The sequence below is a fragment of the Danio rerio genome, chromosome 23 (genome assembly GCF_052040795.2).
Source record: "Danio rerio strain M-AB ecotype USA chromosome 23, GRCz13ab, whole genome shotgun sequence".
Classification (NCBI taxonomy): Eukaryota; Metazoa; Chordata; class Actinopteri; order Cypriniformes; family Danionidae; genus Danio; species Danio rerio.
The window spans coordinates 37725556-37751183 of record NC_141043.1 but is presented as its reverse complement, the minus strand read 5'-3'; the positions used below and the strand labels follow the sequence as shown (position 1 = coordinate 37751183).

General features: G+C 36.8%; 1 protein-coding gene and 1 long non-coding RNA gene across 4 annotated transcripts in view; one reads left to right on the top strand and one right to left on the bottom strand.

Annotated features, from left to right (window-relative positions):
* plxna1a (plexin A1a) overlaps positions 1–25628 on the bottom strand; it is a 423762-nt gene that overhangs the window by 82456 nt on the left and 315678 nt on the right. For both annotated transcript variants that reach the window (XM_087307529.1, XM_087307530.1), the window contains exons 13-15: positions 13089–13240; positions 9738–9858; positions 8833–8969 (exon numbers count right to left, since the gene is read on the bottom strand). In XM_087307529.1, the coding sequence (XP_087163655.1) occupies positions 8833–8969; positions 9738–9858; positions 13089–13240 (410 nt within the window). The remainder of the gene's footprint in view (positions 1–8832; positions 8970–9737; positions 9859–13088; positions 13241–25628) is intronic.
* LOC141380523 (uncharacterized) lies at positions 19828–22579 on the top strand. 2 transcript variants are annotated; one of them, XR_015523829.1, is made up of 6 exons: positions 19828–19885; positions 20209–20322; positions 21283–21373; positions 21551–21636; positions 21973–22015; positions 22113–22579. It is a non-coding gene; the product is annotated as an uncharacterized LOC141380523 (long non-coding RNA). The 2 variants fall into 2 exon arrangements; XR_015523828.1 differs by lacking the exons at positions 19828–19885; positions 20209–20322 and having other exon boundaries at positions 20442–21373.

Below are 25628 nucleotides of genomic sequence, written 5' to 3'. Positions count from 1 at the left end.
CCTTATTAAGTTGGGAAGTCGAAACTAATTTCGACCTGTGCACACCCCCAAAATGACACTGTAACACATCACAATAAAAAAAAATATTTTAATTGTGCTTTGAACTGAGCCTAAACTGTCACACTCAGAAGAACCATTATATTAATATGAAATCTTTAAAAAGGGGTAAACTAGGTGCCCTTTAATTGCTTTTATTCATTCATTCATTTTCTTTTTGGCCTAGTTCCTTTATTAATCTGAAGTCGCCACAGCAGAATGAACCGCAAACTTATCCAGCATATGTTTTACGCAGTGGTTGCCCTTCCAGCTGCAGGCCATCACAAGGAAACATCCATACACACTCATTCACACACATAAACTACTGACAATTTAGCTTACACAATTCACCTGTATCACGTGACTTTGGACTTGTGGGGAAACCCAGAGCACCCGGAGAAAACCCAAACGAACACGGGCAGAACATGCAAACTCCACACAGAAATGCCAACTGACCCAGCTGAGGCTCAAACCAGTGACCTTCTTTCTGTGAGGCGATCGTGCTACCCACTGTGCCACCGTGACGCCTGCTTTAATTGCTTTATCATCTTTAATGTTTAGGTTGAAACTACGTCCCACCAAACAATGTAGCAAATTTTAAGATACTTCAGAGAACCTTTTTTTCCGCATGTTTGATGAAGCTCCATCATTTGTCTTAACAAGCATATGGATATCAAAGACTCCGGGTCTCTTTTTCTCTGTCTGTCTGGCTGAGTCTCTCCTCCTGTACTGGAGACGTGCCTGCAATCTCCATGCACATCCCCTTAGTACGTTGCCATGGGAACGCTTTTCAAGATGCACACCCCAGAAATCCTCAGAAGACTGCACATATTTTGACAAGGTGGTTGTTACAAACATACAAAAAAAAAAAAGAAATAGATGGAAGAGTGCAAAAAGAGACTAGTTGTGGTGCGGATAAGCCACAAATTTCCTCAAAGGTAAAATACATGGATATTCAGCGGAATGAAGTTCAAAACGCAATCATTGCTTTGGGATATTTTCTCAGAGATTTAGCATTTTAAATATGTAATTTGGATTACAGACATGTAGAATACATTTGAATATGAATTCGCTGGATATTATGAATGGAAAGACAGAAAGCAGGCACGAGAAAAGAAGCAGGCGTCTGAAAGCAATGGCTCACATGAAAATGAAGATCTCACATCTTTTGAAACACGTTTGACATCATTTCTTTAGTAAAACACAAAAACAGATGTTTGACAAAATGTTCGACCTGCTCTTTTCAATGCAATATGAACGACGGCTATCGAGCAAGAGTTGATGATGAAATGAATGCAATTTTAGTCTATTGCTCATACGATGCTATATTTTAATGGTTTTAAATATGTGTATTTAACATGGAGTAGACAAATAGACAAAGAGACTGGAGGTGCTCATGTTCTGTGGCATGAATAATAGGATAACCTACCAAACACATAAATATAATACAATTATGTCAATTACCCAGCATAATTTTTGCTGAAGTTTATTTATTCATTAATTTTCCTTCAGCTTAGTCTATATTTCAGAGGTCGCCACAGTGGAATGAACCACCAACTATTCTAGCATAAGTTTTAGACCGCAGATGCCCTTCCAGCCACAACCCAGTATTGGGAATGCGGAAGTTAGATTGTTTAATATATATTTCAATGAGCGCCAATGTTATTTGGTTTCCTTTGTTCTTCAAAATAACTTATTTTAAAAGCTATAATGGTGTGGTACAATGTGAAGGTGTATAAATTATGACAATAATATTTGACTGAACTTTAGTTAAGACTTTTTGTGACATCAATGCCCTAGTTTCCAGTCTTTCTGCTGTATTAAATCAAGCTCACTCTTTAAAACATCTTCTTTTGTCTTCCACAGAAGAAAGGAAGTGTATATATCATCTATTTAGATGAATGGAAAGACTCCATTCATTCCACAGTATCATAGAGAGCAGCCTGAACGTTTTTCAAAACATCTGCCTTTATCATCGAATAAAGAATCCTCAAAGATTTGAAACGATGTGAGGGTAAGTACTTCAAACGAGTAGAGAATTTTAATTATATGACTGAATAATTATTTTAATTCTTGCTTTCTGGGACATACAAATTAAAATGAGCAGCCTGAACGCTCTTTAAAACATCTTCATTTATCTTCCACAGAAGAAAGGAAGTCTATATATCATTTATATACATGAATAGAAAGACATGATGGGAAGTAAATGATAACAGATATTTAATTTTGTAACACAAATGCCCCTAGTCTCCATCCATTCCGCTATATTAAAGAGAGCAGCCTGAACATTTTTCACAACCTCTACTTTTATCATCAAATAAAGAATCCTCAAAAATTTGAAATGATGTAAGTGTAGGTACTTTAAATGAGTGCAGAATTTTTATTATATGAGTGAATAATTCTTTTTAATTCTTGCTCTCTGGGACATGAAAATTTTAATGAGCAGCCTGAACACACTTTAAAACATCTTCATTTATTTTCCACAAAAGAAAGGAAGTCTTTATATCATCTATATAGATGAATGAAAAGACATGATGGGAAGTAAATGATAACAGAAATTGAATTTTGTGACATGAAGGCCCCTAGTCTCCATTCATTTCACTACACTAAAGAGAGCAGCCTAAACATTTTTCACAACCTTTACTCTTATCATTGAATAAAGAATTCTCAAAGATTTGAAGTGATATGAGTGTAAGTACTGTAAATAAGGACAGAATTTTGATTATATGAGTGATTTATGGCTTTAATTGTTGCTTTCTGTGATATAAATGCACTTACTCTTTCCTGATCTCTCCTACTCTCATGAATTGTAATAAAGTGAGCAGCATGAACATTCTTTTAAATATCTCATTTTGTGTTACTCATTTGGACCAATGTGAGGGTTAGAAACGATGACAAATTTTCATAGTTGGGTAAACTATTGGTTCAGTTTTTTTTTTTTTTTTTTTTGGCATGGAAGCCCCTAGTCTCAATTAACTTACACTGTGTTAAAAGCAAGCAGCCTGAACTTTCCTCAAAACTTTAAAATGATGCAAGAATGATGTAGAATATTTCATTTAATGATTGCCTTTTGAGGTTTGAACGCCTCTAGCCTCTCTTTAACGTTCATTGTATTAAAGCGAACAGCGTGAACTTATAAATTTGCATGAATGTAAGTGAGAGTCAATGATATTATTGCATATGTTTGTTTTCATTGTCTTTTTAGGAGGTAAATGCCTCAAGTGACTCTAACTGTCACTGTAAAGTAAGCAGCCTGAACATTCATCAAAATGTCTCCTTTCATGTTCGGCATAAGAAAGTAACTCTTATAAACTTGCAGAGATGCGAGTAAGAGTCCATGATACCAGACATATCTTTGAGGTAAATGTTTCTAGAGGTTCCACTAACTTTCACTGTAAATCAAGCAGCATGAACATTCTTCAAAACGTCTCCTTAGATAGTAGAAAGAACTTCTTATCAATGAAGAATAGATAAATGAAGACAGACATATTACAGTATGTGCTCTTTTTAGGAGGTAAATTCGTCTAGTGACTTCCTTAACATTTACTGAAAAGCAAGCAGCATGAACATTCTACAAAGCGTCTCCATTTACATTTTACAGAAAAAGGTAACTTTTAAATGTAGAATGATGTGAGTGTGAATAAATGACGACAGTGATATGTTTTTTGAGTATTTTTAGGAGGTAAATGCCTCTTGTGACTCCATTAACATTCACTGAAAAGAAAGCAGCATGAACTTTCTACAAAACATCTCCTTTTATATTTTGAAGAACAAGGTAACTCTTTTCAATGTAGAATGATGTAAATGTGAATAATTGATGACAGTAATATATTTTCTGAGTATTTTTAGGAGGTAAATGCCTCTAGTGACTCCATTAACATTTACTAAAAAAGGAAACAGGATGAACATTCTACAAAACATCTCATTTTATATTTTACAGAAAAAGGTAACTTTTTAATGTAGAATGATGTAAGTGTGAATAAATGATGACAGTCATATGTTTTCTGAGTATTTTAAATAGGTAAGTGACTCTAGTGACTCCCTTAAGATTCACTTAAAATCAAGCAGCAGGAACATTTTTCAAAACGTCTCCTTTTGTGCTCCAAAATTGTAAGCCATACAGGTTTAGAATGGTCTAAGGGTGATTAAAAGATAAAGAAACATTTATTTCGATTGAAGCATAGCGTCCTCTCACAGTGGGTGAACAGGACAGGGGCGTTCTGAAGTGAACCCTGGCTCTGTGTCCAGGTGTGGCTGACGTCTCAGTCAGCGAGAACCGCGGTAATCCTCATTCTTTCCCTCTCTCATGTCGAAGACTTGGCAGCGAGACAATGTTTTCATTCTCCGCTGCAATGCAGAGCGGTCTGGTGCTACAGATAGACAGGCGGACGGCAGGAACACTCATTCACTGTCCCTGTCCGCCAACGGAAGCGCACAATCGACCGGGACCGCCTGTGCCATAACGCGGCTGATGTTCCTGCCTTCAAAGTGTCTCTTTATGCTGTAGATACACACTGAAGAGTTTAAAAAAAAATAGATCTGGGTGTATTGACTGACGGACTGACAGGTGGACGTGCTAAGGTGAGATGCCGGAAGACAGCTTTTTTTTTTTTTTTGCAGGGATACAGATAAAGACAACTTGGCAGACGAATAAGCAGAGAGAGCGAGAGAAAAAGGACCGCATTAACAAGCAAGCAGAGACTCTAGGCTGGCAAATGCTACACCAAAACAGCCAACAGGCTAACCATCAAACCGACTGGCACGTCGCCTATGGAGCATATAAAACAGTCAAATAAACAAACAGCAACTATATGACGGACAGAAACACAAGTTAAAAGGAAAGCCGGACAGATGGAGAGATAAAACGGTAATAAGACAGACAGAAGGGCAGCCAAAGAGACAAACAGATTTTTTTTTTCCGTCTCTTTTCATATTTTGGAGCTTTTGCTTTATTATTAGACTGGTCACGGGATGGTATCGCTTTTAGATCAGTCAAATGAGGTGGAGGTTTATTTGTAGTCAGATGCATTTGACGTTAGCTGTGTTTCCATACAAAGGGAATTAGATTATGCGCAAACTAGAATATTGTGTAAAGCATTTTTGCGAATAAAACATTGTTTCTATTCAGTAATTGAAAGAGAACAAAAGTGTCTCTTCCTGATAAACCGGTGACAAAAGTATTAAAAATAAAAATGTCACTTGTCTCCTCCAACAGAGAAGCCACTGAGGGACCTTTTTCTTTTTTAATAAATGACCTGTGTCATCAAGTCAAGTCAAAGTTTATTTATGAAACGCTTGCTAAAAACAACAAGTGCTTATCAACGTGCTGTACACACATACACACCAACTAAAACAAAGGACAAATACAACAGACACATGACTCTCATACATAGATATATACATTAGATGTTGCCTACCCTGTTAATGTCTATTGGAAGTAATGCATCAATAGAGCCGCCATTTGAGAATGAGAATGAATCTCTGTTATGAACGACTCCTTCACTAGCCGACAATAATACAAGTTTCTGGCAGCGCAGCATCTCGTTGTCATATTTCTCTTGCATTGTTTGCTGATTTTATTCAACAAAACTAACATAAGCCCAGTGTTTAGTGCGAGTTGGTATAACTTGCCTTATGGTGAATGCAGTAAGTGACTGTATTATCATCAATAACGTTAGCTGTTTAGCACAAAAGTTCATATCATACAAAAACGTAAAAAACTAAATCTTACCTATAAAATGTTTTGCCTTTGTGCTTTGTTTTCCTTGTTTGTTTGTTCCTACACCCATAGATAGCGCTAACGTTTAGCATCTTCACGTAGTAACACTGTCTTGACGAGTGCGGTTGAATAGCACTTGTCCTGGGAGCACTGTATAAATATGGCGGCGCGATTGACGCATGCTCAGGGTCCGTATGCGATATCTAGTGTATATACAGGTATCTATGACTCTCATATAGTATTAAAAGCCAAAGAGTAAAAGTGGGTTTTAAGACTAGATTTGAAAACAGAAAGGGTTGCAGCCTGTCTAACATGGAGAGGCACATTATTCTAAAGTTTGGGGGCCACCACTGCAAAGGCACGGTCCCCCCTGGTTTTTAACCTTGCGTGTGGAACAGCCAAAAGTAGCTGATCAGTACATCTAAGTGTTCTTGATGGAGTGTACAATTGGATTAATGAAGACAAGTATTTTGGTGCTAAGTCCCTTTAGGCATTTAAACATCAAAACTAAAATTTTAAAATGTATCCTACACTGTAGACGAAGCCAATGAAAAGAAGCCAATATGGGTGTAATGAGCTCTCGTTGGTGTGCCCCCGTCAGCAAACGAGCAGCAGCATTCTGCATCCTTTACAGACGAGTAATGGAGGTCTGGCTAATACCCACATAGAGGGCATTACAATAATCTAGCCGGGTTGAGATAAAAATATGTATCACCCTTTCAAAGTCGCTAAAAGACAAAAAAAGACTTGAGTTTATATAATTGCCTCAACTGGAAAAAAAAAGCTTTAATTACCGAGTTAATCTGTTTATCCAGTTTAAAGTCACTATCCATAATAACACATTAGGTTTTACAAAAGGATTTAACTTTAAAAGAGAAAGACCTGTGGTGGCTTTTAGAGGTGCGAAACCGCTCTTTGTGTCTTTTTGTTATGGATGTAATAATACTGAACTATTTTGAAGATAGAAACTGGCATTTTAGAATGACCAAAACAACATACTGTACACTCACCGGCCACTTTATTAGGTACACCTTTCTACTAGAATGGAACCACTTTCCCCTTCGGAACTGCCTTAATCCTTGGTCCTAGAAATATTCCTCAGATATTATGGTTCCTATTGACATGATAACATCAAGGAGATGCTGCCGATTTGTCGGCAGCACATCCATGATGCGAATCTCCCGTTCCACCACATCAAAAAGGTACCATTTGAGTACAATGAACTCACGTTCATGTTCAAGAAACCAGTCTGAGGTGAGTCGCGCCTTAAAATTGGACGTGCTGTGCATTCAGAGATGCTCTTCTGCATATCTCGGTTGTAAAGAGTGGTTATTTGAGTTACTATTGATATTGCTGGATTCTCCTCTGACCTCTGGCATCAACAAGGCATTTGCGTCCACAGAACTGCCACTCACTGGATATTTTCTCTTTTCAGATCATTCTCTGTAAACCCTAGAGATGGTTGTGGGTGAAAATCCCAGTATATCAGCAGTTTCTGAAATACTCAAACCAGCCCGTCTGCCACCAACAACCATGCCACGTTAGAAGTCACTTGAATCTTCTTTCTTCCCCATTCTGATGATCAGCTTGAAATGCAGCAGATCGTCTTGACCATGTCTACATACCTAAATGCATTGAGTTGCAGCCTTTTTATTGGCTGATTAGAAATTGGCGTTAACGAGCAGTTGGACAGGTGTACCTAATAAAGTGGCCAGTGAGTGTATTTTATAATGTGGTCAGTCCCATGTGGTTTGATCCCATTGCACCTATTTCTTCAATGGGACTTCAGCGTTTCCATTGTAGTTATGTACATAATTACTTTGTTTCTTCCAGTCCCTTTCGATTATAAGATATTATTTGTTACTATAAACAAAAAAACCAAAATACCAGAGATCTACATAATTAACTTCTTTATTTTGTATAGGAAATATTTTACTCACAAACCAAAATTAGCGAATACGCATCCTTCCTTTTGACAGTTTTTAATTAAAATTGATGTGTAAATGACTTTTTGGTTAAAAACAAGAAAAGTGACATTCTTGGAATATTTCCATAATTATTAAATATCCCGGATACATTAGTCCTCCTTTATTATTGCTGTATTTGTGTTATTGTTTTATTTTTATTTACTTTTTTATTTTATTTTTACTGTTTTATATGTATTCATAATATAATTAAACTTGCTCTGTTATGTTATTATCATTGTTACGATTACTGTCTTTTTTCTGTGTACGTTCGTACAGTTTTCTGTAGCAGTAATATACAGTTGAAGTGAGAATTATAAAACTCAGTTTGATTTTTTTTCTTTTTTTAAATATTTCTCAAATGATGTTTAACAAAGCAAGGGAATTTTCACAGTACGTCCGATAATAGTTTTTCTTCTGGAGAAAGTCTTATTTGTTTTATTTTGGCTAGAATAAAAAACATTTAATTTTTTTTAATCACCATTTAAGGGACAAAATTATTAGCCCCTTTAAACTATATTTTTTCGATAGTCTACAGAACAAACCATCATTATACAATAACTTGCCTAATTACCCTAACCTGCCTAGTTAACTTAAATAACCTAGTTAAGCCTTTAAATGTCACTTTATTCTGTATAAAAGTGTCTTGAAAAATATCTAGTCAAATATTATTTACTGTCATCATGGCAAATATAAAATAAATCAGTTATTAGAGATGAGTTATTAAAACTATTATGTTTAGAAATGTGTTGACAAAGTCTTCTCCCCGTTAAACAGAAATTGGAGAAAAAAATAATCAGGGGGGCTAATAATTCAGGGGGGTTATTAATTCTGATTGCAACTTTAAGTCATAGTCCCACTCATCGGCTTTATTAATTGTTTTTGGCATGTTTGTTCTAAGGCAACACTGGGTGTCCAGAGAGGCAACATTTATAAATAAACTAAATTATTATTATTAGTTAGTTTTTATGTGTATTTTCAAAATGTATGCGCATCTTGCCTTTCCGTTAAGCATTTTCTGAAGCGTTATTCCATTGTTAAGTGATTCATTTATCCTGGTAGAAAATGTGGTGGAAGTTTGGCACAAAATATGAATAGAAGAGAAACACTCACTTTTTAAAGTGGCACGGGTGACGTCCAATATTGACCGCAACAGAGCTGCCGGCGTTGAGATGGTTTCCTTCGATTGTGATTCTGGTTCCTCCTGAAAGGGGTCCCTGAGCAGGCTGGACACGGGCGAAATATGGCGTCTAAGGTAGAAAAATTAAATATTGAAGAAAGCATTGCTTGGAAAATAAACCTAAAGCAACAAGAAAATTCATTTCTTTCTCCAACACTATATATTTTAATCTGCTTTCAGATACAGTAGAAATTCCTCTAATTTGACACATGTGCCTTTTATTGTATGCTTAAATCACATATGCAAAACAAAATTTAAAGGGATAGTTCACACATAAATGAAAATTCTGTCATCATTTAAATGTTATTCACTTGTTCCAAACCTGTTTCAGTTCCTTTCAACTGCTGAACACAAAGGACAACATATTGAAAAAACACTAGAAACCTGTAACCATTGACATCTATAATAGGAAAAACAAATGGGATAGTTTCCAACATTCTTCATAATATCGTTTTTTTTTTTGTGCTCAAAAGACCAACAACAACAACAAAAACTGGTTTGGAAAAAGCAACATTTTCTATTTTGGTTAAACTATCCCTTTCAGTGTAAGGTTTTGTGACATTTTTCATGTGGAGTTTTTTGTTACCATAAAATTTTCCATTTCCCATTTAATGTGTGATTTTAACATGTGACTGACTGTAAATTTGATGCTAGTGTATTTTTTCTGTAATTTCTAAAAAAATTCAATGTTTAAAATCTTGTCATTTTGCTTCTCAAGTAATAATAATATGATAATCTAACAATATTATACTGGATATAAGATAAAAACACAGCAAAAAGACAGCAAAATCTGAATTAATATGTAGGATTAAGTGTCTTCGGACTCTTAGATGCTCACCACAAACGTGAAAGCCCTTGGTGAGAGGGCTCTGTAGTCGGCCACACAGTCTCTCACGCAAACCTCTACTTGGGCTTCCTGTACACGGTACCCTGTGGCATCATTCAGCAAACACACAATCCTGCAGAAGAGAGAAATATCACAATCCTCTTTAGGGTTTGTGATTTATAACACTGCCATGTCACCCAAGGCCTCAGGGGGAGGAAGGTGAGTAGATGAATTTATATGTTACAGCACAAGTAAATATTATTGTAATAATTAATCTGTTTCTGATTTATTACCCCGCCCAGACATTTTTTTTTTTTCCTGCACTGCAAGGATTCTTGATTTAGATGCATAAAAGTGGAAATACTAGACCATTTATTGACAACTGATAAATAATCAGAGACCTGAACTAACAGGATTTCACCAATGCATTTTATTCATTGGGTTTGATAGATCATACAGTGAAAAATGCGTTATAGACCTTAGTCAGGCTGAACACCATATTGAGTTTTACACAGTTGAAAACGAGAGTGTGAGGAATAGACTTACAACAGCAAGCGTTGTATACACATTTTTTAAAACTGGAGCTCTTGTCTGGCGTGATTGTCTGGCAACAACTAGTAACATGTTGTTCACTTCCATTAAAATCTACACCTCACAACCATTTCAAGAGTTCACATTTTGCTGATGATTGATTATAAAGCTTGTTTGGAATGCTTTCCCGGGAGAGAGCCCTGAGCTCATAAGATCCTCGAGCTCGGGGCTCCCACCAGTTTGCAAGACGAGAGGGGAGTTTGAGCTCAGGTAGGTCTCGAGAACTTCCTTGCTGTAGAAACTAATGAACAGATAGTGATTGAGTGATCTTAAGAGGTAACTAGTTACTAGGAGCATGTCTATGGTGGCGATTTGGATTAGTCAATTAACTTAGGGGTGCATTTGTTTGACGGTGGGAGGAAACCAGGCAACCCAGGGGAAACCTATGAGCATGGGGAGAACCTGGCTGGCTTCGTAAGGACTAGAACCATTGTCGTTCTTGCTGTGAGGCAACGGTGCTAACCACTGGGCCACCGTGCCACCCATCTAGGAAAGGTGGAGGAGTAGGAGTGGAAGGGGGATTCTTCAAAATGAAGATGGCTGTCATATGGAACTTAGGGTACGTATAGTGACTTAGGAATCATCTGATAGGTGAATCATAAATTGAATAATGCAGGGCCGGCTGCAAGCAATCATAAGCATGTGATCCGCTCGAAATTAGTTTATAAATCCTGGTCAAAAAATGAATATGGAAGACTGGGTCAAACAAAAGTCTACTATCAGGTTAAACTATCCACACACCGGATTTAAAATGTATTTGTAATATAAGCTGAACAGTTAGCATGTTGTTGAATAACAATACTGTATGCATCATTGCCACAAATGCTGGGGGCCTAGAACAAAGCCTTGAGTCACACTATGTGGAAAATGGTGTTGTCTACCAATCTGTACATCCGACAACTGTAAAATATGAACGTTTGTCATACTATTCAAATGAAAATACAAATTTAAACAAGATTATGAGCCAGCCACAACATGTGTGGAGGCATGAACGATTGACTGGCTCGCATCACAACTGCAAAAAAATATACTGATGCGGTGTGATTACTGTTTATACAATCTATTGGTGCAACTCACAAGTGATGGTCTCTTTGTTGCAAGTGCAACCATTTTATTTACCGTGTTTTGAGCTGCTGTGGCACGACGGAAGCAATTGTTTGTAATTTTTCTAACTAATTTTTATATCTTTGTTTTGTTATTTTCTGTAAAGCTGCTTCTGGCCACAAAAAATCTTTATGTTCACTTCTAAATGGTAAAAATAAATGTGTTTAAGGGATTATAGGCAACATCCTGAGATCTCCACTTAAGAACAGTGGTGAAAAATCATACTTAAGTAAAAGTAGCATTACTTGCCTAAAATGTAGAGTAAAAGTATCTGTTGTAAATATTACTGAAAGTATAAGTAAAAAGTAGATCTTTCAAAGGTACTCAAGAGTAGTGAGAAGTAAGCATTACGCTGTAAAAAGCTGATGCATTTACATGTCATTTGTTTTGTGTGTAAACGTAACATTCTGTAGTGCATTTAGTTATTGCTCAGCAGGCACACAATGTCATAAGATGTTAATATTGGGTTAGATTTAGGTCATGAAGAAAGGTGACCAAAATTCATTGTATAGCCAGCGTCTAAAGACAATATTATTTTGATGTCCAGTAATGACGTCAAATAATGTTGATATTTGGTTGATTTTAGGTTGTGTTGGAAAGTGACCAAAGTCCAATGTTGAGCCGACATCTTAAGCCATGGTTATATTGACGTAAAATACTGACATTTATTCATCAGGTATGGCAACCAAAATCCAACATCTGATAGACGTCATAGTAGTAACGTCCAAATACCATCAAGCTACAACAATATTAGATATTAATATTCGGTTGATTTTAGGTTGGACGTTGATGTCGGCCTGACGTTGTGTTTTGATGTCAACCTGATTTACATTTCCAAACAAAATGCAATGTCCCACAGCATTGAGGTAAACAGTCTCTAGTTCAGTTTCTAATGTTTTTGGACATCTTCTACACTTTTAATGCTTCCAAACAGTTTGCTGCAATTATAAATCGCCCATGTCTTGAAGTAGTTCATTATGATGAACGTTCTATGTGCGATTTGATTGGACAGGAATCTGAAGACAGATTTTTCTAATCACCATAGACAAAATAAATAAAGTAGTGACTGCATGTTGAAGGAAAGTAGTGGAGTAAAAGTGCAGTAAAAGTGAGCAAAAGTGTAAATTACAGTTCCTGAGAAAAACTACTTAATTTCAGTCATTTGAGTATTTATAATGTGTTACTTTACACCACTGCTTAAGTATCATTTAAATGTGCTTTAATGCATTATAAAGCTTAAAGCATTAGAATCAGTACTCAGTATTTGTTGATCACCATGACAAGGAATCTGTACACGGTATTGACTACAAAAATCCTGATCGGAGCATCCCTATTAGCAAAAGCTGTATAAAGATCTACCCATCCATCCATCCATCCATCCATCCATCCATCCATCCATCCATCCATCCATCCATCCATCCATCCATCCATCCATCCATCCATCCATCCTTCCATCCATCCATCCATCCATCTATCAATCCATTCATCCATCAATCCATCCATCCATGCATAAGATGTTGTCAAACAGCAGCACAAGTCATTAGACTGCCTTTATATTACAGGTTTTCTTTCAAATATGAAATATACCACTATTCTGAATTAAATATAGGGAAAAATATGGGAAAAAAAAACAAAACAAAAAAGAAAAGAAAACCACATTTTACCCACCTTTCTGCACTAACATATTCCTCTTCAATAGGAATGCAGGGTACTTTTCCCAGTCGAACACCCGTCATAATGTCTCTGAACTGCAGACCGAGGTTTTCTCCAGTGATGGTGAGTCTGGTTCCACCTTGCCGGGGTCCGGTCTCTGGAAACAGCTGTGAAATAAGAAAAAAATAGAGACATTTGTTTAACTGGAGATGGAGAAGACGATTCATTCATTCATTTTCCATCAGCTTAGTCCCTTTATTCATTAATGGTCGCCACAGTGGAATAAACTACCAACTTTTCTAACATATGTTTTACACGGCGGATGCCATTCCAATTTAATTCACCTATACCGCATGTCTTTAGACTGCAGGGGGAAGACCAGAGCACCTGGAGGAAAACCCACACAAACACTGGAAGAACATGCAAACTCCACATAGAAATGCCAACTGACCCAGCGGGGACTCAAACCTGCAATCTTCTTGTTGTGAGGTGACAGCGCTACCCACTGAGCCACCATGTCACCCTGGAGAAGATGATATATCAGACTATACAGTAATACAACCACAAATTTCCTTTTTGACATATTTTTTGCCTTGTTAAAAAAAGGAAGAAAAAAGAAAAGGGAAAAGGAAAGTATGGGATTTCTGATATCCAGACCATATAATGGACCACTGGTCAGCATATAGGTCTTGGGATTGAACCCTGTAGCTCCTTACAGTCTCATAGTTCCAACACAAACTCAGACGGCTTGCATTTTAATGGAGACAAATCACCCCTTGGCGCAGGGGAGCAGAAGCCCCTAATGCTGGGCTTGGCGAGACACCTCCCTCCAACCCCCCCTCCATCCATCCTCTAATTGAAACTTATTACCCAGGCTCCCGGATCCACGCTTCAGAGCCGCATGGCACAAGGCAGTGGGATAATGTGATTTATTTAGCCGGATTATTCTCCGTAACGAGGACAGGTGTGGCATGACAAAACAAATATGGTGAATGATGTGCAGTGGTAACAGCAGGACGGTGCCCCGTAACAGCCATCATGAGGTAATTACAGGTACTCTGTACGCCTGCTCCCATGACCACAAGGTCTCCACGGCAACCTGGAGCTGGGCATCGGCTGCATCACTGCCACAATGGCTAGGGGCCTGGAATTGATCCTTGAGGGACCCGTTTGATGAAAATGCATACCAAACTGTGCATTCAACAAGTGTGAAATGAGAAGATCTGCATTAAGTGTCTGATTTCATTTATGACAGTGCCTCAAGAATTTGCTCCCTTTCATGTGAACTGAATAAGCCAAATCTCACAGGAAGTTGATATTTAAATTGAAGTGGCATGCAGAGGAATTCACTATAAAACTGAACGAAATGAACACATATAGAGCTGCACGGTTTTGGAAAAATTTAACACTGCAATATTTTATTTCTCCGCAATATATATATCAAGCATGTGATCAGCCGAGGACAAAAAAAAGAAGGACGACGAGACCCTGATTTATTATTATTAAAAAAAAAATAATAATATTTTTCATATAAATATTTGCTATTGGCCACACCATTGAAGTTTTTTTTTTTTTTAAATGTTTGGCAGTTTTTGACAGTTTTTTTTTTCCGATGTGGCAAAATAAATGATTAAAATAAATGTATTTTATGTCATATAATAATAATATGCATTTAATAAACAAAATACGGTCATAAATAAACACAATGGAGCAAATAATAAAAGTGAAATAAACAGTTGATTTACAGTTTTCTGAGGACAGTCTAACAGTATTCGGTTACAGAAATCGAGAAATCATATATAAGCGAACACTTTATAGTCTTCATCATAATAATTGCTCAATAAAATGTATCTTTAATAAACTTCTTTATGCTCAATTAAAATGCCCAGAACTCTCATAAAGTGCTTACATACTGTAGTCACAGGCCTTAAATTGATTAACTTTCACTCTATTATGTCCACAAATCTGTGTTTTGACCTGTGGTTCCTGGTCATCTATAATCCCAACTCAAATTTGCATATCCTGCAACTATTGTGGACACTCATTGCGATATCAATGCTCAAACAATATAATGTGCAGCCCAAATATGAACACACACAATTGTGTGCTATCTTTATGGGGACCTCTCATAGACACACAGATGATTGTTATACTTTACAAACTGTATATGTTTATCCCTTACCCCTAAACCCAGCCCTCACAGTAAACATTCTTCATTTTAACATTTTCAAAATACCTTAATCTATGTGATTTTTGATCCTTTTGTCCTGATGGGGACAAAAAAAAAAGGTTGCTATACTAGTGAGGAAATTTGGAAAATACACACGTAAAACTGACTGGTCGCTTCACATAATGATCTAAACAAGCCATATATGGAGCAGACTTTATGCAAGTCTTCATGCGAAACTCAAGTAACCCAATTATGAGCTGGTCAGAACAGCTTCAATATGCATGTATACGTCTGCACAGTACTGTAAATGCAAACTGTACAGATGAAGCACATACAGTACTGCAAAAATGACTCCAATTCTGACCTGAAAATTTGCAGAATTTGGACTGAAGACTGTCGCTTGGGATTACACCAAAATTAACCTACATTAGATGTCTTTTATTATGCTCAAAAAGAAAAAAAAAACAATTTATACGTTTCTAATTAAATCAGCCTCAGAGCAAAATGATAGATAAAAATAATATCTCTCAACATGAGTGGGAGAACACTAATACACACACACACACATGCGCGCGCTCTCCCCCAGGACCTTGTTAAATTATACACAGTTAAGTAAATCTCCCTTCATTATCAGCTCTGGGTAACGATACATTTCAAAAATAAAATATATGCAATTACTGGGATTAAAGTGCAGTAGAATGCACCAAGTCTCCTGCTGATTTCCAGTGGCGAGATTATTACTGTTTGTGTGTCGCTTATACCCCCCACCACCCCTCACCCGCCGCCAACGGGTGGGAGGACGACAATAGAGAGAGAGTGGGAGGACGGCGGGTGAAAAGAATAGGGGCAGATTGGGGCGTCTGAAGAACCCCGTCTTCCAGATCCCATCCGCCCACAGACCACCTGCACGGTATGTAAGACGCAACGTTTTCCTGATGTTGCGTTTGTCTCCTGTCTGTCTGCTCTTCAGTCTTTCATCAATATAGCACCTCAATCTTCCAAACGAAAAAAACCCTATTTGGCGACGAATTACAGTCAGATTCTACTAGTAGAAACATCCACTTGCGCTACTCAGCTCTCAGCAACACATTCCGCCTGGCACCCCCTCCCCGCACATCTACGGTTGCATGCTTCCTGATGTAATTGAGGTTAAGTGTCTTTGCTTACGGGTACAACAGCTTCACATGGGATTTCACCCAGAAAACCTCCTATTTATAGAGCCTCCGCCAATCTGCTGAAGAATGGGAAAAACGCATCAAAGTTCTGCCATATCTGTCGCTTCAGTTATGTAGCTTTTCCGGGGCCCTAATTTGCTTCTTTTTTTCCTCTATTTTCCCATCCAATATTGCTAGTTTGTAGCATATGTTCTCAAATCCCTCTCCCCCTAAGCCAATCTCAGAGCCTCGTATAGACGATAGAGTCAAAAATTGGCTTTTTTGTACAGAGTGATGCCAATAAAGAATACAGCATAACGAAACGAGGAGGGGGAAAAGTGGTCTGTAATTGGTTTCAGAGGGCTTGTTTTACATGTAGCTTGATGGCGTCCAATCAGGGGTGGACTTGGATGGGCGGCGGCAGAAGTTCGTCTCCTTAAAGGAATGCGAGGCTTAAGGCTATTTTCATTTGTTACCTACATGAGAAGAAGGCAAAGCGACTGATCCAATCAGAGGCATTATTTCTGTCTAGCATTTCTGCAAAACAAGGCAGAACAACATATTTTACATAGACTACCTGACAAAAGTCTTGTTGCTTATCCAAGTTTTAGGAACAGCAAATAACTTAACTTCTAGTTGATCATTTGGTATAAGAAGTGGCTTACATGAAAGGCGAAGGCCTCTAGATTACGCTTATTTTACCAAAATAAAACATGATCAACCCTTGATTTTTTTATTATTTAATTAGGACAGTGCGGTCTGACTTTGCTTAGACAAAAGTCTTGTCATTTAAGAGAAATAATGTACATATTGTTATATAAAGTCATGGTGCAGTGTGAAAAAAAAAATAATATTGTGTATGACTCCCATGAGCTTGGATGACTGCATCCATACATCTCTGCAATGACTCTACTAACTTAATAAAGTCATCTAGAATGGCAAAGGAAGTGTTCCTGCCGGACTCCCAGAGTTCATCAAGATTCTTTGGATTCATCTTCAATGCCTCCCTCCATCTTACCCCAGACATGCTCAATAATGTTCATCTCTGGTGACTGGGCTGGCCAATTCTGGAGCACCTTGATCTTCTTCGCTTTTGGAAACTTTAATGTGGAGGCTGAAGTATGAGGAGCGCTATCTTGCTGAAGAACTTGCCCTCTCCTGTGGTTTGTAATGTAATAGGCACCACAAATTTCTTGATACATCAGCCTGTTGATGTTGCCATCCACTCTTCAGATCTCTTGCACGTCCTTATAATGAATGTAACAACAAACCATGATTTTTCCATCACCAAACTTGCTTGATTTCTGTGAGAATCTCGAGTCTATGTGGGTTCCAATAGGTCTTCCGCATTATTTGTGATGATTGGGATGCAGTTCAACAGATGATTCATCTGAAAAATCTACCTTCTGCCACTTTTTTCAAAGGATCACCCAGAGGTTAAGTTATTATTTGTTGCTTGTACAACTGTGATCTACGACAAGACTTTTTTCTTTAAGTGTCAAAGCTTAAATCTGCAGAAAGAGAAAATTCCAGAAGAAAAAAAGCATGAAAAACCTTAACGTTGCCCTCGGTTAGGTGCGCTTTCCTCTAGTGTAATTAGAAATGGAGAAAAACTACATCCTGAGCAAGCTAATGTGATATTGATGCAGAATAGGTGATTTTTAGGACAAAAACAAGACCAAAGGAGCACCTTAAGAAGAGTTACTTTCATGTTTTTTGTTCAGCCAGCATGTCAGAAAGTGTCTCAGAAAAACAGCAATGCTAACGGCTGGCTCTCTTAAAGAATTATACACCTCTTTGGCCTTAAGAAAGAAGAAAAATAACACAACTTTGAGGTCAGCAGACGGCTTCATCAGAGACACAAAAACGCAGACAATAAGACAGACATAAAGCAAATTCAATTACGCCTCATACCCAGGGGTCTCGGTGTAGAGAGAGACAGAAAATCCCAGTTTAAATACTTTATTCAAAATGAAATTAGCAGCTTATCCACCGGCTAATATACTAAGTCACGCGGCTCTGATGTGAACGAGGGAATGAGTGTGGTAGAAATGTATAAACCACTAAAAAAGGGATCTAAAAAAATGTAGGCATGATGTAAAGTCACTTGTGTAAAGATACTACATGGAATGTTAAAATGATAATTCACCAATAATTCTTACATTTACATATTACACCTTGTATATACAGTTGAAGTCTGAATTATTAGCCCCCCTGAATTATTAGCGCCCCTGTTTATTTTTCCCTCAATTTCTGTTTAATGGAGGGAAGATTGTTTCAGCACATTTCTAAGCATAATAGTTTTAAAAACTCATTTCTAATAACTGATCTATTTTATCTTTGCCATGATGACAGTAGATAATATTTTACTTGATATTTTTTAAGACACTTCTATACAGCTTAAAGTGACATTTAAAGGCTTAACTAGGCTAATAAGGTGAACTAGGCAGGTTGGGGTAATTAGTCAAGTTATTCTATAACGATGGTTTGTTCTGTAGATTATCGAAGAAAAAAAATTAGCTAAAAGGGGCTAATAATTTTGTCCCAAAAATAGTTTTTAAAAAATTAATAACTGCTTTTATTCTGGCAAAAAATAAATAAGTAAGACTTTCTTCAGAAGATAAAATATTATCAGACATGCTGTGAAAATTTCATTGTTCTGTTAAACATCATTAGGGAAATATTTAAAAAAGAAAATAAAAATTAAAAGGGGGCTAATAATTCTGACTTCAAGTGTATTTATTATTATACCTCAGAACTGTTTACTTCACCTCACTCTCATCCCCTATTTTTGCACTACTATTTATCGCTGACAGTTATTTTTACTGTAACTTGTTGTTTAGTGTTATTTGTATTGTAACAATATATTTACATTTGCACTGAGTAGTGAGATCAGGGGCATAGATTTAACCCCAACAATATCAACTATTGAAATGTCCCCACCAATAATTTAATTCACTTAAAAAAAAAATGTAAATAAATAATTAAATAAAAATAAAATCGCACTGTAGATATTAATCTAGACATGCAGAAAGGGTTAAATCTTGTCTTATTCAAGTCGCACCGCCCCCCAAACACAAACAAACAATGTGATTGGCTGTGCCTTTCCCTGCTGTCATGCGAAAGGCTAAAGCTGCATTTCAGGTGTGTCAAAACTGAGCGGGAGGATTTCCTGTGCAAAAATAAGGTGTGTAAGGTACGGCAGCAAAAAGAAAAAAAAAGAAAAAAAGGTGGACATAATGAGATTTTTTCAACGAAGAGTGTACACAGCAAATTCATCAGAGTTAAATTCTCGGTGTTGAAGCATTTCAGAGTAAAGTGTTGACGTTAAAGAGTTAGATTTTGATAAATGAATATAATAAGAGTTAGAATTGATTTTATTCAGTGCGAAATCAAGGAGTTATCTTTTCAACACTTGGTGGTGTTATTTCCAACATCCGGGAATTCATGCAGCCCCAGTCACTGAAGAATTTTCCAGACGCCATTTGGTGAGTCAAACTACCTAAATGTTGGTATTTTACTGACTTTCTTTAAGGAAATACAGTTGTAAACATGTTAAGTTAATAACTTTAGAATGGAGTGACAATTTTAAACTTCTGCGGTTCATTCATGGTCGTTTGTGTATCTAACGTTAGCTTAACTGCATTACTATTGACTTCTTTTCAAGAATGTTTTTATATATGCTCACGCATACATAGTGCATAAAAACATCAAATGTACATGTTCAACACATTTCTGTCACGCTTAATGCCATTTTGTGCGTTGTTACCCATCTGTAAAATAAAATTGACACTTCTCCTTTAATTCGAAGCAAATTAGCGAGGGAATCCCCGGAGCCGCCTAACAGCCTAACAGTTACTCTGCCCGGATGCTAACGGCAACACAGGACGGTTTCCATAAGCTCTGGAGAGTTTCTAAAAATCTGGTGAGTAAATGAACATATGCTTACTTGTAAAAGGCTGCCTGACTAAAACATATGATTGTTTGTTATTCGTGTACGTTAATTTGGTTATTTTAAACACCGCGGCCCTTTTAAACGGGTTCATTTGTGGCCGTCCATATACTGTTAGTCCATAGACTCGTGTGATAACGTACGCTTGAATTATATTAAGTGTTGACAACCATTAAAGTCGGAATGTTAACATTAATGTCTTTAAATGACCGCGTTTGCACTTTCTCAGACATTTAACGTTAAAGAAGTCTCCTGGAAGTTGCGGGACTAACGTTAACATTATCCCGCAAATGCACAGAGACTCCCAGATGCCCAAGTAGATGCCCGCAAATGAATGATAATCTCCCGGAAAGCGCGCGTCTCCCGCCCGGTCATTAAACACTTTGCACACCCCTCTCCACCGCATCCCTCCCAGCTCTTTAGGTACGTCGCGCGCAAGTCACCCCCACCGCTCTTTAGGTACGTCGCGCGCAACTCATTGCTCTTCAGGTACTTATCTCTCCCGCTACCTCCCGCAAATCAACTCTGTATCCCCCGAAAATGACTTCTCCCAACTCGGGATGTCTGACGTAAGTAAGTTAGGCTATTTCTGTAGTCAGGAACATCTTAGTCAAGCTTTTTCTCCAGCATGATATTGTGCTTAAAACTATAGGCTAAACTTAGCATGTACTGTACACAACATTTCCGTTTTATTAAAGACAATTTAGTGCGTTGTAAACAGCCACCTGTCTGTAAAATTAATCAACTGATTCATATTTGAGCAGCCTAATGATGATACAGATTTGATTTGTAGATTTATTATCAATAATCAACATCTGAATCAAAAGATATCTGAAAAAGTGTGAGGCATACTTTGTGATGTTCATCTCTCTTTTTTTTATCTGAAGGCTATGCATATGTGTTAGATACTAATGTGTTGTTGTTTTTTAACAGCCACAGTTCTCTATACAATAACACAACCCTGTGACGGTGGCTGATAAGAGACGGATGGTGTATTTTTATTTTTGTGGTGATGATAATGAAGGTATGTTTGATAAAGTTCTGTATTTATTTTCACAATAACCTGAGAGGGTATTAGAGCATTAGAGAATAACAAATGACATGAAGGTGATAAGTTTTGTATTGTGGGTGAACTGTTACTTAAATAATGTTTTGCTCTTTGCTTTGCACTTTTCCTCTTCTGCTTATCCTAATATTTTAGATTATATTTGGACCTGAAACATCTGCTAGACTCCAGGAAAGGTGGCGTCAATACTGGACCTGAAAGGGCCTAGCAAGTTGAATCTGGTAAAGAAACACGCACGTGCACACACACACACACACACACACACACACACACACACACACACACACATGCATGCACACGCTTACAGAAAACTGTAAGTTTATGAATATTTTTTACACTGTGGCCAATATTTTGGGGAAGTCAGCATCACTAAATGATATAAAAGATTTTAAGCTCCTCTAAATTTTGCTCCGAGTGTTGTGTTAAATTCAGGATTCTGGACAGACAGCTGCCTGTTTTTCCAGTTCTAGTCATAATGGTTAACCTAATTGTTTTTGGAGATCCAACAGTGATGTATGTGTTTTTTCTACTTTTCCATATCCTGTCACCTCAACCAGCTGGGAGAGTCAAGTTGTGGATCATCATGAAGATTTTCAAAAGGTGAGTTTAGATTTCTTGAATGTTTTATTTACTTTAAATGTTCTTTTAATTATATCATAGAATTTGATTGCAATTTGTTTTCAAACATTTTTCTTAGTCATGCTGGAGTCTTGAAGAGTTCTTAGATGAGCATCACCCTACAGTATATCCGTGCATCAGGAACCACCAGAAGAGCGATCAGCAGCTGCTACATCGTCATGGATAAAAAGGTCATCCTGTGGCTGGGAAGCACTTCATTCACAGGACATGCTTGATGAGATTTCCTAGCTCCAGTTTGTTTTCACACAAGTTTACAGCATTTATACCTTCATTTAAACTGCTGTGTTTGATATGGAGGACCAAGGAAACACCAGAAGTGAAAGATTTGCAAGCCAAGTTGTTTAAAATGTAATTTCAGAAGAAAACTATGCGTTCAGAAGAAAACTATGAGTGACGCTACATTGAACTTTCAAATTGCTCTGATGAAACATCAAGTTTGGACCAAAGGACTGAAACAGCCTTTTTGAGCACTGGTCATACATATGTTGTTGATACTGTCTGTACTAATAAAACATTTAAAGCATATTTGACATTGTTGCATTTTAAAAACTGAATGAATTGTTGAAGTGGTGAATGTTTTCAAATAAAATGTTTTTTCTTTTGTAATTTAAAGTCTATTTGACCTTTTTACCATATTTACACTCAAGAGAGTTGAATAAAATAAATATATTACACCAGGCGGTGTTAAATATAGTTAAATTTTTTAACTCTGCCCAGAGTTAAAATTAACCCTTACTTCGGTGTCAATGTGCCAACCCTTTTGAAAGTGTTGATTTAACTCTGTTTTGAGTGGACCCCATGAGACACTTTCAAAGTGTTGAAATTAACACCCATAGAGTTGTTTTGGGTCCCCATATTTTGCTGTGTAGGTCACATAAACGCAGATTTGCTACTGAATGACCCCATCATGATATTGCCACCAATGCTCATGTTTTTCCCCGCTTTAACACACAGTCTATCAATATAGCAGACTTATTGTGAATAGTCTGCCCTGAAAACTAACTCCAAAATAAACAGCAAAATGTAAAAGTATATGATCCCTGTCGTTCTTCTAATCTCTCAGAGTAGCCTGTCCAATTCTGGTTGCTACAGAAAAACAGCCTGTGCTGAGTCATTTGAGTCATTTGTTTAAACTATAGTTCTTGTGTTACCATAGCAACTAAAAAATACCACAACAGATTATTTCAAGTACTTTACTACAGAATGGTTTAAAAACATTACAGTATATCTTATAACATACTATAGTAGTTTTTTCATATATAAACAGTGTTACATTCTTGTACATTTCTGTTGCGTGATTATTATTATTTTTTTCCGCTAGTCTCTATCTCTTTTTTTCTCTCTCTCTGTCTAGTGCTCTCTCTCTCTCTGCGTTCTCTCTCTCTCTTTCTTTATTTCTCTTTCTCTCCCTCTTCCAACCATACAGTGGCTCCGATTGGCTACCACTGCCCAGCTGTTTGCCGTTCCCCCCCCCCCCCTGACGTCACCACACAGCCTCCAATCCAGCCGCTGCCACCGTGGTATAAAAGTGGTGACAGGACGCTACTCGCGAGGCCCTGAGTTTCTGTGTTGTGTCAAAGAAATTGCAATTCGCTTTCAGTGTGTTACAATTTGTTATATGTCCATTGTTATTTGTCTGTTCTCCATTTGTTTACCATCAGTTACGCACATCTGAGGTTGGAGAGTGGGACACACTAGGTAAGGGGCGTGCTCTACCCACTGGTAGAAGGTGCGTAATAGACGCAAAGATTTCATTTCAATAGTTGATTTTTTTTTTTTTTTGGACAGTTGGGCCAGAAGAAAAGATTGAGTTGTTTTATTTACTTTTATTGTTTGGAAGCCACCCGCGTCTCATCTTTCCAACTCTCCCATCTATCTGTTCAAACATCTTGTGTACCATTTTTATTTTTTTTTTGTAATTTTCAATATATTCTTGTAAATATTTATTGTTCTTTCTATACACATATTTTTGCATTTATCATTATTTTTGTCAGTAAACTCACGTTATTGCATTTAGTTAGTAGTGGTATTTGGTTCCCTCACTTGTTGATATTGTGTGTTTGCTTATGTGTTTCACCCAAAATTAATGTTACTCTCCTTCACCTTGACTCACCATCTTTAAAATTGTAAAAAGCAGAAGTAAATATATAGGACATTTCATACACAATGGTAGTTTAAAGAGCTTTACATAAACAAGACTAAAAGAAAAAAAATATATGAAATAAAAACAAAAAAGAATAAAAAAGAATATAATTTAAATACATTGATGTTTTCACACGAACATGAGGCATTATCATTTAGTTAGAGGTTTGATTTGCAATGCTAACTATCAAATTATAATTTCTCGCAATAAGATTTAAACCATTTATTGCCACAGTGCCTAATACTGGGCCAACTGGCGACCAACTCCCTTTTTATTTACTCACCAAAGGCAATTTTGCACACATTTGGCGAATGTTTATTTTGGACCCCGTTCACTAGTCTCTCTAATAACATCAGAGCCGTAGCGCAAATGTCCAAAAAACGAGTCTATGATGAAAGCGCAGCCTCCTGTTACTGTTTCGCAGAGTTTAGCAGGTTTAAACACATTACGTGCATTAAGTGTACTTCAGTCATTGATTGTATTATTTTTGTCCCCTGCAAATCCTAAATGAAATCCAGTGATGTTAGATGTGTCACAAGACATGCTAGAAGAAAATACAACATTTGATGGTGTCTAATCTGATTTGAGGACTTCAGAGGAGGGAAAAAACAGTCAATAAAAGTCAAATGTGGTCACACGATGCTATCGTAAGACTGTTCTCTGCCGCTGATTCCATGAGAACAGAAAACAACCATACGTCGCCTCATTAATGACTTATATAACAAAATCTTAAATCTTCCATTATGTTTCTCCCTTCATTTTAGATTTTGGAACTGGTTCTAAATTGATAAGTGGAATTCGGGAAATCTGCGTATTACTTAGCATATTTAATCTATACACTGTAAAACCCAATAAGTTAAGGTAACTTAAACCCTTTGAGGAAACTGATTGCAACAAACAATTTCAGTTAAAAAACTAACCCTAATGAGTACTGTGAACTTACTCCATTTAAGCTGAAGTAATGAGGTATTTAATTAACTCATTGTCTTCAACACTGAGTTCAAAACTCTTTTCAAATGAGAAAAAATAACTTTTAGTGAATTTTGATTTAACTACACTCATTTCATTTGATAAAGTCGACTGTTGGGTTTTACAGTGTATATTTACTTAGGTTGATATGTGTAAAATATAGATTCATTAAATTGTTACATTAATTTTAGTAAATAAATTGAATAATATGCAGATGTTTAGAGGATTTATGTACAATACAATTAGTAGATTGATATTGTTTACATCTTTTAGAAGATGCCTTGTACGTGAGTGGTTCTAATTCGATTTGACTTGTAAGATAAAAATGAAATATGTAATGAAATAAATAAGATTTTAAAATGGAGTAAAACATAAAAAAAGCTACTAAAATGTTTCATATTTCAATCTTTGTTTTGAAAGATTTTTTTTATATCACTTAAAATTAGGCTTGGTGTCCATAAA